Source organism: Pinus tabuliformis, chromosome 5_1 (assembly GCF_031772625.1).
Source record: "Pinus tabuliformis cultivar Carrire ecotype Pingquan chromosome 5_1, CPIR1, whole genome shotgun sequence".
NCBI lineage: Eukaryota > Viridiplantae > Streptophyta > Pinopsida > Pinales > Pinaceae > Pinus > Pinus tabuliformis.
This window is the reverse complement of record NC_142305.1, coordinates 477,341,909-477,359,619: the sequence shown is the minus strand read 5'-3', so window position 1 is coordinate 477,359,619 and position 17,711 is coordinate 477,341,909. Positions and strand designations below refer to the sequence as shown.

The 17,711-nt window shown below is 35.3% G+C and overlaps 2 protein-coding genes across 2 annotated transcripts; both read left to right on the top strand.

The window, feature by feature from the left end:
• Positions 1–1,897: 1,897 nt before the first annotated feature.
• On the top strand, positions 1,898–14,227 carry LOC149165570 (uncharacterized). The gene is made up of 7 exons (XM_089429862.1): positions 1,898–2,157; positions 2,281–2,562; positions 2,629–2,767; positions 3,028–3,227; positions 3,357–3,559; positions 3,651–3,726; positions 13,921–14,227. Exons 1-7 carry the CDS (start codon positions 1,898–1,900, stop codon positions 14,225–14,227), a joined length of 1,467 nt encoding a protein of 488 aa, XP_089285988.1.
• A 673-nt stretch (positions 14,228–14,900) lies between these two features.
• On the top strand, positions 14,901–16,324 carry LOC149165569 (BTB/POZ domain-containing protein At3g50780-like). Its single transcript, XM_089431163.1, has one exon. The coding sequence runs from the start codon at positions 14,920–14,922 to the stop codon at positions 16,201–16,203; it is 1,284 nt and encodes a 427-aa protein (XP_089287289.1). The 5' UTR covers positions 14,901–14,919; the 3' UTR covers positions 16,204–16,324.
• Positions 16,325–17,711: the final 1,387 nt, after the last annotated feature.

Genomic DNA, 17,711 nt, shown 5'->3' with positions numbered 1-17,711 from the left:
AAACGTGGATTAGTTTCTAGTTCCACCTATTGTTTAGTCCCAGGCTATTCCACCTCTGTTTAGTTTCATAAATTTCTTGGTGATTATGAACCAGATGAAAATGTTTGAATTTAATATTCCAGCTACTTTTAAATACAGTAAGGTTTCACCAGTAGAGAGAGATTAATAGTCAAGTCGGATCCTTGTTCTATGGAAACCTGTTTCTATATGCCATTTCCAGGAGCTGTGATCTGTCACTTTAGTTTAATTAGTTGATTTTGACTTTTATTTTGAGCTGGTGAAGCTCAGGGCTAAAATGTAACTTCATGATTATTGTGTTCATGTCATGCATCTGGCTAGTTGGCTGTTGAAAGTTTACATCATTAAGAGTTTGCAAACTGCATCTTTTGAATCTTAAATATTTTGATATATGCAGGCTTTGGTCATTAAGAAACCTTCCTTGCTTTTACATTATGTGAAGAATACTGGCATTTCTACATTTAACATGCATTCATCCCAACATACAAAGTGACAAGTTCCTGCCCCATAGGATTTCTCCATCCATATATAAAATTAAACACATTCGAGTTAAAGTTTGTTCTATAATGCATCTCATTTGTTCTACTATTTACGTTGTTCTGAACATTTGTAAATTACTAGTATGAATTTGAATATGAAACCTTAAAGAACCACATAGCAGCAAACAGAGATTCATATGATGGAAGTTTTATTTTCGTGCAAGGAACTCTATTATTTGTAATGGATCGTCATTGTGGTAGATTCATCAGAAATCAAGACTCTTGTTCAGCTGACTTGGTTTACACCATTATTCTTTGGAGTTTAATCAGAAGAGACTACTTGTGTAAGAGCTGGATGGAAAGCCTCACCCCATTCTAGTGGAAGAAGAGTTAGAGATTAATGTCCTGGGTTAGTGATAGACAAAATACTCTTTTCATTGAGAAGGTCTCCGCTCCCATTGTCCTGATGCTCAGATATATGCCTTCTTTGCATAGACAGAAGATTAAAACGTGGATTAGTTTCTAGTTCCACCTATTGTTTAGTCCTAGGCTATTCCACCTTTGCTCAGCCCAGAGCCACATTTTTCAAAGAAGAAAGGTGACCTTGGTCTATTCAGAGTGAAGACATTGTCTCCAGTCAATATTATTCATGATGCAAGTTGTCTTTCTTCCATTGATCATATATACAAAAGTAAAGTGATTTTCAGCCATGTAATCAAAACTTTTTGGATAACAATTTTCTGACCATCAATATAAACGTTTTCTGTTTTTTAGATGATGTATCTTATATTTCACTACTGAACAAATATATATCAAGAAATATACAAGTTGTCCCACCTTGTGTAGGCAAAAATAGCCAACTTAACCACTTTGGCTACAATTTTGAAAGATTCTACATCTTTCCCAAAAATGCCAAGCCCAGCTGTAATCTTAACTGCCAGCCCTTGAATGCAATGCCAGTTAAAGAGTAATCTCCCCTAGGATATTCAATCATAAGCTTCTAAAAAAATAACATGCATATCATATGAACACTTTGTTATGTAATTGTTTTGGACTTCATCTGAGCATAACAAAGTGGAACAAACTGATTAAAGTTGTATAACAGTTTTTTCTTTGCAACAGATTTTGCATGTTATTATGTTTCTTTCAGCAATGTATTGATTATACCAAGATGAAGCATTTGAAAGTCTATAATACTGTTTTGTGCATGGGTAGGAAATATTGAAGGGGAGATAGGGAATTATGCTGTAAATGTGTTTATATCTGGTGGGGTCTTCAGTGTAAATTATACACACTACAAAAAATTGCATTTCAAGTGGTGTTCAATATTCATAGTATGAACTGTTGCTCATATGTTTAGTCAATATTCATGTTCCCTCATTTGTATAGGGATTTGAAGAATGAGGAAGTGGGAATTGATCAATGAGTTGGAGGTTGAGGACCCAGAATGGATGATAGAGTTTTCAGCGGAAGATTTGACATGGACAAAAGTAGTGGGAGACCAAGTCGTGATTATTCCATATTGTCGACTTGAGGATTTTATAAGGGGAGAGCAAATGAGGGAAAGTGCACCTACTCAATTTGTTGCTAAAATTCGACGAATTAAAGATGTGAAGGATATCAAGAGGACAAATTCTTCAACATATCTAGAATATGTTGTGTGAGTCTCTCTCTTTCTCTCTCTCTATCTATCTATCTATATATATATAATTTTGATTTTAAGTTCACTATGTCAAACATGCATAAATATTTTATTTAATTTTTGGTGAATTCTTGATCACAGATATAGGTGTGCCTATGGTCCAAATCATGTACAATCCAGCAATGTGGCTGAACCTGGATCCACAACTAAGAAACGTCTTCCACGTCACAGCATCAAAGTTGGTTGTCAGTGTCACTTTATTATGCGACGACTTGCTCTTAGACCAAATGATGTCGTTCTAATATATACAGCATGCAGACATATTGATGACAAAAATGTGGTTTGTCATGGAAATGAGGCAAATGACATGCCCAAGAAATTCAATTTTGCGCCGCATTTAACAGAGCATATACGAACTATTGGGTAAGATTTGGTTCGTGATGGTTTTAATGCTATGATGATCTGGGAAAAATTTATCTTTGATTTAAGGTATGGATCTGGTGAGTTTTTCACAGGGGCACCTCGAGATTCTTTCATGACAAGAAAGGATGTGTCAAACATGTACAATAATATCAAGAGGCTAGAGTATGTGAAGCATGAAAGTGATCCAATGAGTGTGGATTGTTGGGTTAGTGAGTGCCCAGAGAGCTTTTTCTTCTACCAACAACAAGATGTTGTTAAAAACATTCCTTTCATTATAGGCATACAAACTAAGTGGATGCTTTCAATGATGGTGAGATACTCACACAACAACATGTTATCAATGGACTCCACTTTTAGCACTAACAAATATGGGGTAAACATATTTACCAAAACTTCATTTATTCTACTTTATTTCAATGTCGTCCTCTTATATGCTTATAATCTTGTTTTCTTATTGTAATGCAGTATCAACTGTACACCATAATGGCTTTTGATGATCATCACAATGGGATTCCAGTGGCATGGGTAATATCATCACGGAATGGTACTCCTGATATTTGTAAATGGATGTCGCAATTATTTGCAAATGGGAAAAAGGAAAACCCAGATTGGCATGTCCGAGCTGTCATCATAGATGATGCAGCAGCGGAAATCGAGGCATTAAGGTGAACCAGTTTTTTCTTTTTAGAAGAGATAAAAAGCAATAATGTTCAAGGATATTCTCTTATAATGTTATATTATTTCAGGACTTGCACAAACTGTACACTATTATTGTGTGTATGGCATGTCCGTAGAGCCGGGTTGAAAAATGTTGGAACGAAAGTCAGGGGAAAGGAAAATAAAGTCCGTATCTTTCGTGCTCTGGGATTAATCATGCATTCGTGTGAAGATGATGCATCTGTGCAACATGATATTCAAAGTTTCTTTGATGAATTCAAAGAAGAAACTGTGTTTTTGGATTATTTTGCAACCAACTGGTTAAACAACAACAAGCTATGTAAGTTTCCTAAGGTTGCATTTTATCAATTTATTTTGTAATTGACCATTTTCTATTGTTTTTTCGCATCTAATATATGTTTTTTTTCCAGATATGTGGGCAAAAGCATATAGGGACTTCCCACATTCCAACCAGGATACTAATAATGCTATCGAATCTTATCACCGGTATCTAAAGCAAAGGTACCTCTGTGAGAAGAATAATGCGTCCCATAGAAGGGTGGATTGGCTGTTGCACCTATTATTAAAAAAGGTTGAGTTGTATTACATTCACATGCAACGTCTAAAAAATGATGGTTTTGTCCGAGCTTCAAAAATTGAGCAACAAATAAATTTAAGTAAGTGCAAAGCAAAGAATATCTCAGATGAAGATTGTATGGCTGATGGAAACAAGGAAAGTGAGTATTTGGTTCGTAGCCAAACTACGGCAACTCGTGATACATGGTATCATGTCATCTATAAAGGGCTGAACCTAAACTTTTGTAATTGCAAATGGGTCATAAATGGCAATATTTGTAAGCATATTCTAAAAGTTGAGATGGTAGTGACTAGTAAGGTTTCAAGGGGCAATGAATTGCCTAATGTCTGTAGGTCTATTACAGAAAGACCTGGATATTTACTTGATTTAAATGAATCGTTTGTAATGAGCCCAGAAATTGAAATGAACCTTCCAGCTTCTCATTCCACTAATTCAACCATTGTAAGGCAAGATAGCGCCCTAACAATCGATGAGGAAATTAAACTTGTGATGTCATCAACTCATAAGAGATTGAGGGGTTTATTACAAATAACACCCACATCTTTGGAGCAGGCATATGCACTAAATCAATTGGTAAAAAATGTAAGCCAAGAGTACAATAATAAGAAATTTGATGTTGTAACTCCATCCAAGGTCACTACCAAGAGGCGACATAGTTTCTTGAGCCCAACAAAAAAAGGGGGGCAAAGTGTTCCTGCGTTGAAATCAAGAAAATATGGACCACAGGGTCTAAAGGTTGGACGGTGTCGTGGAAGGAAAAGAAGCATGAATGAACAATTGGAGATTTCTTCTACAAAAGAAATCAATCTGGACCACACATCTAGAAGGGTACAAGGTTCTATTTTGCAAAATACTGGTATGGAAATATTAATTGATGTACCATTTAATGTGAAATTCAAAATATCATTATCTTCATTTCCTTCAATGTGATTGCATAACAACGTGTTTTTTTCTTTTTTGTTACAGCTGAAGAATCCACATCTCATAATACTTCAAGTTGCCAAGTTCGTTTATTTCATGAGAATAATGTGGATCCAAATATGGGGGGTTCATTGATTCATTTTCCATTTGATTCACCACGTCCACCTCTCCCGTTTGATCATCGAACCCCCTGGTTGTTTCCACCAATGGCACCAAATTCATTCATTGGGCAGCCTACTTCAACCCATAACATTTTGGTTCCACACCCTAGGGTCGTGCCCCCTATTGTACAACCAGTCGGATTGTATCGCCGTTTGCACTCTATACAGGAAATAGCGGGTGAAGAGAACAATCAAAGTGCCAGTAATCAATGGCAAGATGACAAATATTCGAGCTAATGAGTATTCATGGATATAATATGGGCATAACCCTATAAAGGGATCTCCTAATCCAAGAACATGTTGTGTGCATGATGGGTTGAAAATGTTTTTGGATATGTACAACATTATCTAATTTCAATTTTGTATGGTTATTGTATTGAGCTATTGAAATCTTTTTGTTGAACTCAAAGCATATAAAATCTCAGTGTAAATGTTGGCTGAACTCTAACAAACTCCAGGAAAAGGTTATTTGCCTTTTTGCTACTATAAGCTTGATACATCCTTTTTGGATAACAGTATAGTGTATTGTACATAAAGGCAGAATTGGAACTCTTATATATCAGGCTGGCTCATTATTGTAGATGTTATTTTGGCATGTTGCTTCAATACAAAATGAATTTCAATGAAAATTGGTGAAAATTGGTGAAAATTATTGACATGCTCAAAGTCAGTCCTTTGGTGTCTGGAAATGATTGAAAATTGTGGAGTTCGAACAGCAGCTTGCCCTCAAACTTCACAAGAGGGGACCACCACAGCTGGTGATCATGAAATGACATGCCATATCTAAGAAACTAATCCTTCTAGGAAAGAAAAATCTTAACAGCCTCACAAGCCTTCCAAATGCTCTTCAAACCACAGTTCATCTCGTTATCAGTTACCACAAGGTGAGTTTCCCCATATATATATATATATATATATATATTTCAGTTTGACCATTTTTCATCACTTCTTAGGCCTCCATAATGATATTGCTTGCTTAAACATTGGGAGTTACAGATAACAGGCCCAAGGATCCATGCTTGCTGACTTACTGTTTACATTTCCATTTCTACCCATTTGCAGTTGCCCTTTTTGCTTCAATATCCTTGTATTTTTTAGAGGATCCATGCAAACCCTAATAGGAAGTCTCCTAAAGGCTAAACCTAATCTTCAAGTGATAAAAGGAATTGAACTGCTTCAACCATTGTTGTCATTCCATATAATTCATACTATAAATTTGCCGAAAATTAAACTTCAAGTGCACAAAAATGATATACCAAATGAAACATTATTACATTTTGGTTTTGGAAAGAAGCCTAAAAGTTCTTCAGGGGCAGGCTTAAATAAACAATATGCATTTTCTGTTACAGCTGCATATTTGAATAACGTGGCCTAACTACATAGTAACCTTTCACTAAGATTGAGGCCAGGTAAACACCAATATTTTTGTAGCTTGCTCAGTCAGTAGAAACCAAATTCTCACTAGAGTCTTACTGAAGTGGCCTCAAAGATCAAAGGGTACAAATCTGACCTTCGAAAGGCCAAACATTAAATTTTCTTGTTAAAGCATGCCAAGCTGCATGACTAACATGACCACTTAAGGTAGTGGTCCTTAATTTTGAATATTATTATTAAATGCCATCCAGTCTTTAGTTCCTAAGGTTCTTCGTGAGGGGCAACCTTCTTTGGATCCAAAAATTCTTGTTTTTCTGAGAAAGAACCATTTAATTCTGGTTTCAGAGAATAAGTTGTATGTTCACCATTTTTGTCTCCAGTCTGAAATTGGAATTACAGGCGGGAGACCTTATCTTTTTGAAAGTTTCCTTGACCTACATGCTACAAAGAAAGAAGAGTTGGTTACAACTAATTGTCTTTTGTCAAAGTTTTAGTATTTACTAGCAGCCCAGACATTTCAATGTGCTGGATCCATTGGTTAAGGGGTGATACTGATATTACCAGAGCACTGTCATTTATGATAACATTAGCTGTGTTAACTGAGAAGTTGGCATTAGGGAACACTAATGAGTAGAGGTGGAGACTTAGTAGATGAAAGGACCATCATGGTAAATTTTTGTTTACATGCTTCAACAGGATGGGCTCTGGTCAGCTTTGTTATTCAGATCTGTATTGATAGGTATAGTTGGTGAAACTTTATGGAAATGTTGACACTGGGAACAATAATAGGTACCACTAAACTCCATAGATGAAAAGGCCAGTGCAGTAGCGTTTGATATTAAATCTTTATTGAGGGTGCAGAGTCTCGATAATAGGCCAAAGTATGTGCAACTCTGGGACCTAAGTAACTGAACCCTTGGGTTCTTCTACTGTAGGACCAAGTTAATCCTTTTTTTTTCTGAAGAGCCATGCCTTTAACTTTCTTGATCTGTAAATGAGGCATTATGTTATTCTGTCCTTTTTATTAAGGATGTAGTTCTTTCTTTGAATGACTGCCCCTGATTGTTTTATAGGTATACCATATAGTTGTACTAATGGTCATAAAAGTTCTATATTTGTTAGGTTTACCTTTGGAAACGGGTATGTTATATATATTGTACAGTATCCTGTGGGTTCAAAAAACAGATTTCTGGTTTTCGAGTAGGATTTCATAATTCCTTAGGTTTAAGAGAGAATGAAAATTAGAAACAGAGTCGACATGTAGTATGTACTATTATGTAAAAAAATGTTGAAGTCTATGGTATATACCATGATTTATTATTGGTTTTTCTATTAGTTTTCAGAGTAGAACATGTGAGATTCATGCACGAATAAAATCAGAGTCATATCATATACTTAATACATAATGTCAAGTTGAACTTAAAAGTAGTTGTGAAACTGTGATATCTTTGCGATAACTCCTCTCTCAAAATGAAAATCAATCCTTCCAAGCTGAAAAAAGCCCTCCTCTATGCTGAAAACCTAATCCTTCCATGCTGTTGTGTGGGAAATTTAGATCTCTTGGTCATCCCCATTTGTCGAGGACACTTTTGGAATATATGGGACATTCTGGGCAGTCCCGTGTACCAAGGGGAGGCATTCTTGGACAACCCTATGTAACGAGGACCCTTGGGACATATCCTCCTGTAACACATGCTTTAATTTGTTAAAGCAACTATAAAAGATTAGAACATACCAAACAACATATTTTAAAGCATAAATCTCTACATTAACTTGTTAAGGTATTACGTGAGAAGGTTCAAATCATAAAGAAATGTACAGGTGAATAAAATGATGACAGCAACTCGAACTACTAGATTGATTTAAGAGCTTCTTGGGATGAAAGAAAGATGTAAACCCCAGTTCACATGTTCTTAATTATCAATACTTTCATGATGAGGCTCCTCTTTGATAGTACTCTTATCATAATACCATATCAGTATTGGTGATCTACAAATCTGGATCAGGCTTTTAACTGATACCTAATTTCAAATTTATTAATATGAGATTTGGTAGTGTCTTGGGGAATTTTATTCTTGATTTTGTTGGATACTTTCTTAATTGAGTTTTAGTTCAGTGCAAATTGTGGAAATGCTTTGGATGTGTTGTAATATTGTTATCCTAGTGAAGCATCAACATTATTAGAAGTATTGTTATGTTCATATTTTAGAATAAAGATCCCTAGTTGTGAAATCCATAAATGAACCTCTTAGAAGACCATTTCTAATCAACCCTGAAGGGCCTCAATTTTAACTTAAAAAGTCACTCTGAGTTGAAATTATTTTTTGAAGCGTGACAAATGAGATTGATTAAGGGCTCTCTTAGAAAGCCATTAAGTTGAGTCTCCATCTCAAAAGTCCTTGGAAGTGAAGTTGCATGGTATGGGGAGAGGGGTACATGCTGGAAACGTGACCCCTGCTTCTTTCCCCACTAATTCCCCATCAAAAAAAGAAAACTATGTGATTTGGTAGGGTTTTGGGGAATTTTATTCTTGATTTTGTTGGATACTTTCTTGATTGGGTTTCAGTTTAATGTAAATTGTGGAAACCTTTGGATGTGTTAATATTGTTATCCTAGTGATGCATCAACATTATTAGAAGTATTGTTATGTTCATATTTTAGAATAAAGATCCCTAGTTGTGAAATCCATAAATGAACCTCCTAGAAGACCATTTCTAATCAACTCTGAAGGGCCTCAATTTTAACTTAAAAAGTCACTCTGAGTTGGAATTATTTTTTGAAGTGTGACAAATGCCTTGGAGATTGATTGAAGGCTCTCTTAGAAGCGAAGTTGCATGGTATGGGGAGAGGGGTGCATGCTGGAAACATGACCCCTGCCTCATCCCCCACCAATTCCCCATCAAAAAAGAAAAAAGACAAAAAAAATTGAAATAGGCAAACAATATCTGTCTGTCTATCTATAAATATAAAAATAGCACAAGAAGAAAGGATAATTGAGTAAGAAAATTTAAATGTAGCTCCATGCTGTCCAAAATGCACAGAGCATGCTTGTTGTAGCTGTAGAAAACACTTTTGCTTGAATTTGTTGAAGAAAATGTGAAGAAATGAAGCATGGATCAATTAACTAAATATGTCCACTTCATTGGAATTTCATTGAGAGCTAAGGTTAGTCAAATCACTATATCTATGTGAAAAATATTTGTATAAATTCCACATCTCTTCCCAAAAATGATCATCAGTAACAGGGACCCCAATTTATTGGCAATTCTTGGAAGGAATTGTTCAAACCATGTAGAAACCACAGTAACGATGAGCACTTCATACCATCCTCATATTGATGAACAAATTGAAGTGGTTAATAAGTGCCTTGAGGGTTACCTTGGGAATCTTGTGAATGACTTACAATCTTAGTGGCACAGTAGGCTACATCTTGCAGAATTGTGGTACGACACCATGTACCACATGTCAGCCAAAATGACTCCATTTGAAGCCTATATGGTATCCTCTGCTATCAGTAAAATAATATGTTTTCTCCAAATTCAAGGCTCTTGCTATAAAATACTACTTAGTGACTTCTAAAGAAATCCTTCATATCTGAAAAAGTCATCTCGAGCAATCCAATAATCGAATAAAGCAACAATTTGGTTTGAAAAGATCTGATTCTGAATTTGAAGTAGGGGAGTGGGTGTTTTTTAAATTGCAACCATACAAGCAAAAATCACCCAAAAACTACAAAAGTTATGAACTTATGCCCATGTTTTATGGCCCTTATCAAGTCTGAAGGAGAGTTGGTCAAGTAATGTATGCTCTAAACATCCCAAACAAAGGGAACTTACATGATGTTTTCCATGTTCATGTTTGAACACAAAGTTGGGTCCAACAACTCTGATATAGACCCAACTTTCCTTTTTCGATGAAGAAGGGGAACTAATATGAAAGCTTGAAGAATACTCAAAGTCAAAGTCCAAAGCTATTCGTTCAAGAAGTATTGATGAGTAGCTTATCAAGTGGAAGAATCTATGTAAAGACAAAACCACCTAGTAAAATGAAGACTTTATCTCAAGGCATTCATACTTGCCCATGCTTTTGAGGTCGAAGCATTTCAAGGAGGGGCGACTTGTAATAAACCAAATATAATTATATAATAATGATTGTAATCTCTCAGGTAGACATACCTGCATGAAAGGTTATGTCCCAAATTCCAATGTTAAGCAGAGGGTATAATATTGCCATTGGCCATTGTAAAGATCCTCATAGAAAATATACGCTTTAATTGTTTAATAAACCAAAATAAGCAAGCATTCTTTTAATTGTTTGCTTGCCTGCACTAAATTTCTCTTGCATAAGGACTTTATAAGTCTGAAAAACAGAAAAATGAAACACACCATTCCGTTTCAGATTAAGGACCTTTTGATTTCATACTCTGATGCATTTGAGGATCCCAAGGACAATGGCTGTTCTCCCATTCAGTCTTATTTGTGGAGCAGCCACTACCTAAATATTGTGTGGATAGGACCTTTATAATGGAATGTGTAGATTTATATTAATTAGTAGTAACTCAAATCAGCTTATGAATGAATGGCACAAGCACTAACATTACTGTCATTGTGACCTAGGTTGAAGACCTTTGGTGCATTATTATTCATGAATGACGATCTTATATCTGGATATCTGGATGAATATGGATGGTGATGATGTACTTCCCTGTTATGGTTTATGGCATGCTTTTTATGGTCGCACATCACTGTTGATTCAGGTGTAAAGTCAATAGTGAGTGTTCTTGATTAGATGATTAGCTATGGCCATTAGCTGAGTTAGACATGTGGTAACGAGATGGCCAATATTATGGGGCATTACGCTTTAAATTTGTAGTTGTTATTGTTGGTGTCATTCTTGCAAATTCCAAAGCCTTAGTTTTTGGTTCCGGTGTTGGAAACATGGGACACTAGAGTCTAGAGCATTTCTTATGCTTGTAAGAAAGGTGTCCTAGTTGGAAGATTAGTGTGGGTGTGATGAACAAGCGACATGTCAAGAAAAACAAATGTCAAGAAAATGGGGGATTAAGCTTTTTGAAGCAAAATTTATCATTATGATTTTGACAAAGTTTACGGACTCCATATTTTTAATCTTTTAGGCAATTTTGAAAGATGAGCGTTTCTTCACTTGTGTTCTTTATTTATTAACTTTATTTATTAAGATTATGGCATCTTCAAAGGCATCATCGGCATGTAGGGCTTCATTGATATATGCATACATTGCATCATTCTAGGGCAAACCATGTACCTAAGAAAATTAACTTCATACTAGGTTAGAGTTTGTCATTATTATGCATCAATGTTCCTAGGAGGGTTTCATGGTATGGAATTCTTCATCTCACATTAGATTACGCATCAACTATTTTTGGCCTGTCATCATATAGATATGGATATAGCTAGGGTTTGCATCAGAAATGACTTATACTTCTTAAATGTTGTGAAAACCAACAAACTAGATGTAAATAACCTTCTTTTGTTACTTTCATTTATTCCCATGGCATCCATCCAGGTGGAAATCAACACTATTAAAGAGGTAGCGTATGAAACTTGAAATTAAAATTAAATTCATACGAAGCTACAATAATATTCGCTGAACCACTAGTAGGTTAAGAATAATTAGTTCACCTCAAATATAAAGTACATAATTGGACACATGAATTCAGTTATAACATGATTGGACATCTAAGGTGAATGATATTACAAAACCAAAAAAAAGTACATTAACGAGTACTTTACTGAAAGAACCACAGTATGAGAATCCCAAGAAAAATGACAACCATGGTGTATACACATAGTCGAGACCTATATTGATGCTGATCAATGTTTGCCAGTGGAATGAACGATGATCCTGAATCATCTCTGGCACCTGCATCTACACTTGAGATTGCTCCAACCATTAGATCAGTGGAGATTTTATGGATCTCCGCAAGGTGCTTTATCAAAAAAGAATTAAATCGAGCACTCCAGATTTTTGCCTCTCTGTAGAGGGGCTTCAAATTGTCTGCGCGAACATTGTAGATGCCTTCCATGTGATTACAGATTAAATCTGAGTTTGTCGGCACTGTTATGTTATTCACCCCATTGTGTTTTGCCTCTTTTAAACCTGCAACAAGTGTAATGTAGTATGCTTTGTTATTGGTTGTCTTTCCCTGCACTTCCCATATTCTATAAATCACATGATTTTTTGCCCCATTGTGAAGGACAAATTTTAAAGATGCTGGACCCGGATTGGGGCAGCATGATACTTCAATGCACAGTGTCCACTTTTCCACCATTCCGTGAGCTTAGAAGCACTGCATAGTGACAACAACAAAATAGATTCATGTTAGAATACTTTAACATGACAAAATATCCTGATTGAAATTGATTATTTTTATGCTACCTCAAGTCTGAATGCACATCCTTGAAAAATAACAGAAAATCAAATATCAGTGATAAGACTTTGGGCATAAAGAACAAACTTTAACTCGAATGTGTTTAATTTTATATATGGATGGAGAAATCCTATGGGGCAGGAACTTGTCACTTTGTATATTGGGATGAATGCATGTTAAATGTAGAAATGCCAGTATTCTTCACATAATGTAAAAGAAAGGAAGGTTTCTTAATGACCAAACCCTGCATATATCAAAATATTTAAGATTCAAAAGATGCAGTTTGCAAACTCGTAATGATGTAAACTTTCAACAGTCAACCAGCCAGATGCATGACATGAACACAATAATCATGAAGTTACATTTTAGCCCTGAGCTTCACCAGCTCAAAATAAAAGTCAAAATCAACTAATTAAACTAAAGTGACAGATCACAGCTTCTGGAAATGGCATATAGAAACAGGTTTCCATAGAACAAGGATTCGACTTGACTATTAATCTCTCTCTACTGGTGAAACCTTACTGTATTTAAAAGTAGCTGGAATATTAAATTCAAACATTTTCATCTGGTTCATAATCACCAAGAAATTTATGAAACTAAACAGAGGTGGAATAGCCTGGGACTAAACAATAGGTGGAACTAGAAACTAATCCACATTTTAATCTTCTGTCTATGCAAAGAAGGCATATATCTGAGCATCAGGACAATGGGAGCGGAGACCTTCTCAATGAAAAGAGTATTTTGTCTATCACTAACCCAGGACATTAATCTCTAACTCTTCTTCCACTAGAATGGGGTGAGGCTTTCCATCCAGCTCTTACACAAGTAGTCTCTTTTGATTAAACTCCAAAGAATAATGGTGTAAACCAATTCAGCTGAACAAGAGTCTTGATTTCTGATGAATCTACCACAATGACGATCCATTACAAATAATAGAGTTCCTTGCACGAAAATAAAACTTCCATCATATGAATCTCTGTTTGCTGCTATGTGGTTCTTTAAGGTTTCATATTCAAATTCATACTAGTAATTTACAAATGTTCAGAACAGCGTAAATACTAGAACAAATGAGACGCATTATAGAACAAACTTTAACTCGAATGTGTTTAATTTAGCTTCACCAGCTCAAAATAAAAGTCAAAATCCTGGAAATGGCATATAGAAACAGGTTTCCATAGAACAAGGATCCGACTTGACTATTAATCTCTCTACTGGTATGCTTTTATCTGAATGCAAAGCGATGTTATAGATAATAATCACGGGCAAGGAATGTACGAGGAGCCCGGGAACCAGCCTGTGAGGGGAAGCAATCGGCGGTTGAACAGAGCTCTTGCGTTTCGTCGAGGCGGGTTGCAGAGGCAGAGTATTTTCGAATTTCGAACGGGAGTCCGGATGGCGAAAATACCATTTTGGCGAGAGGTCGCTATTGTTAAAGGCAAGACGGGGCAGGCTCGGGCTCGCGGTTGGTGGGTCCTGCGTTCGTTGCCGGAAACGCAAAAGTGGCCGCCAGAATTACAATGCATGGAGATGGATGCGCTCCCATGACCCGCTCGACATCCATAGATGGACCAGCCTCCATAGGGGCATTTAATACCCTATGTATGGCTGGTTAGCTCTTGCCACCAAAGATTACTAGCAATTACTAGCTTTTGCCTGCCAGCTGATCCATCAGACGCTCAAAAAACATCAAATCATTTCTGCCGGATTGAAAATTGGATGCCCATATATATATATGGGTGCAGTATGGTACCATCACTGCCATTATACTCTTAAAACATAACATTGAATATGGTATACATTGGAAATATATAACTATACATAAACTTATCACTTCAATTCCAAAAAGTAACAACCATCCATAAACTTATGACTTCAACTCCAAAAGGTAACATTATAGAATACTCATAAATCATAATATACGCAAAATCACTCACATAATGCTTGAGTTTGACACGCATCATTATCAAGTGTACTGCAGATTCTCAAAATCACTGACCATATAAAAAGTACGTGTCGTATACTAATCTTCTTAAAAGCACTCACATAAAGCTTGACAAACATCATTATTACATGTACTATGTATTCTCAAAATGACGGCACAGGCAACTTGCAAGCAAAAGAGATGACCTAATTCGTACAATAGTGATGTCCAATCAACCTGCAATAACACTGCGATTAGATTATCACATCAAAAGAGATGAGACGCCCACAGAGAGGTTCTTGGACGGTGTTTAAGAATGGTCACTGCATTCACAGAAGATATGGAACACAAAAATCGTAATACGGTGCATGCTGTGTGCAAAGATATTGAGGCCAAAGTGTCATTGTATTTGCAGAAAGCAATGGCTTATAATCAGCCACTAAGGTTTGGAGACGAGAATACAGCCGACGTAAGATTAAATATAATCGATTCGGCTGGAGTGGAGCATCCCGGAAATCCTCTTTTACTCCATTCTCAAGTGTTGAAGAAGGCTGAGTTTTTCGAAACCAAGCTTTTCCAAGGTGGGTCTTCGGCTAAGCGGCCGTTGGAAATGAAGGTAACATGTTCTTGCCATCCGGAGAGCTACATCAAATGTATTCAGCTAATGTATTCTTATGATACAGAGGAACGCTTTAATTTCTGTAATGTAGATGAAGCATTGACTATTTTAGCAGTTGCTTCTGAAGTGATGTTTCGTGATTGCATGGAGTCATGTATGCGATATTTAGCTGCTGTGCGCTGGAGTCGTGAGCAAGAAGCCAAGCTTCCCGTCCTGTTGTCATCTTTGAACATAAATGCATTGCCTGATTTAGCTGCTAGACTTGGTATGAGGCAAAGCAAGTCAGATTGCGAGCATATAAAGATGGTGACAGAGTCTCTACAAGAATTGCTGCAGATGGCTTACCATAGAGTAGAGCTTCGCAGCACTGTAGAGAAACATATATTTGACTACTTCAAGTTAAATACGTCACCAGCTATTAAAGATGCGTGCAGAAATGCCATTTTGAACCGGTTTAAGGCAGATGTTAAAGCCATTAAATCTAAATCTGATGAAAGTTCTATGACAACGGCTTGTTCTGACTTGTCTTGGCTACTGGGCGTCATTCGGCGTTGCGATGCAAAATTGTTCGAAACTGTGGTCAAAGAGTTTTGTGAAGATCCGGATCTTCACAATGCAGTATCTAGTGGAGCGGTAAAATGTGACTCTGCTGCAATTGATATGCTTACCATTTTAATTAACAACATTTTGGACGCGGTCGGAAATGGAGAGATAATTACTCCAACGTCATTCCGTGTTGATTTTCTTACCAATTGGACTGATACAATGGTGAAACTCATTAATGGTTTCTGTTCTGAATCGGTATTAGAATTATTGGAGAAAGGTATTATTGGCGTAGCGGAAACCCTCCCTTTGGTTGAACAAAAACGGATTTACAGTGTATGTCAAGGCATTTTCACCAAAAGTTCCAAGAGCACGAGTGGTCTCTTCAAATGGTGGGCCGAGAAAGTGCACGATGCCATCATCTTAGACCAGCTTTGATAGAACTAGCAAAAGGCACCATGAAGAGGATGATTCAGTAGGGACAAAGTATATATGCCATTTTGGCTTTTACACTCTTTGATTGGCTTTTTTTTGTGATTGATAATTGATACTATGGGATTTAGCCTTGCTTTATGAAAAAGATCTTCATGGTCGCCGCCGCCGCCTGTTATTATTAACATGCAGTTTAATTATGCTGTACAAATTTTTAATATTTTCGAGTTACTTCGTAATATCCAATTCTATGTACATATTCAGAAAAATGGTTATACTGTTCTTGGTGTTTGGAAAAGATTGGTTTACTGTCTATGCAGTGTTTTTGGTGAAGGTTCGCCTCTTTTGCGTATGTTATGTAACCTTTGATTCTCAATCAATGAATAACAAGATAAAATCTTTAAAGCAAAAAAACAACCATCTTTTGATTGTTTTGATTTATATTAATTTCAATTTGATAAAATATTTTTATTATTTTATAATGTATCAGTTAGTTATAAATAAATAATAATTAGCAAGGATATAAATGGGCAAATAAAGAGTATTTTTTTTTAAATTTTTATTGGACAATTTTGTCTGAGGTTTTATTGATACTAATTTTATTATTTCATTTCAAATTTTTTGTTTTATCATGTAATATATTTTATTATTCAAATTCATGGTCAATTAAGGTTTTAGTTTTAATGTAAGTTAAGTAGTAATATATTTGTAATGTTCACATCTTAAATAAACCAAAATTTTTATATAAATTACGTAGTAGTAATGTATGTCCATCTCTTTTTTGCACGTGTCATCAGTTCTATGTACTTTTTATGAGAGATTCTTCACCGAAAATCACATAGAATATCATTTGTCGACGCGTTTTGAACCAACTAGTGTGGTTCATCGTCAGGACAAGTTGAAGAAACAGATCTAATTTAGCATGTTAAATAGTTTGAGGAGAGTCTCCAACGGGAAACAGATCTAACTTAGCATGTTAAATAGTCTGAGGAGAGTCTCCAACGGCTAATTCGACCAATGGCTAATTTTGACCTTGGGACCAGTGTCAAATTATTAATATTATTATTACTATTATTTATTTATTATCATTATTATTATTATTCTTCAAATTTTAATAAATAAAATAATTTTAATTGGTGTTAATGGTTAGTTAGAAAACTAATTCATTTATTTATTTAATAATTAATAACTATAAAGATTATAATAATAGGTTGTTAATAAAAGTTAATTAGAATTAATAAAAATATAGGAACCAGATAACTTAAAAAATATAAAAATAATTGAAATGAGGTAAAATAAATAAATAAATAAATAAATAAAAATACATAAATAAATATTAATGTATGTAAATTAAAGAAGCTGGTTATAAAAGATACTAAAATAAATAAATAAATAAAAAATAAAAATAAAAATAAATTAGTTAATTAATTAGAACGTAACAAATAACCATAAAAAATAAAAAAATAAAAAAATAAAAATAAAAATATAAATAAAAAGAAAAAGTAATAATAATA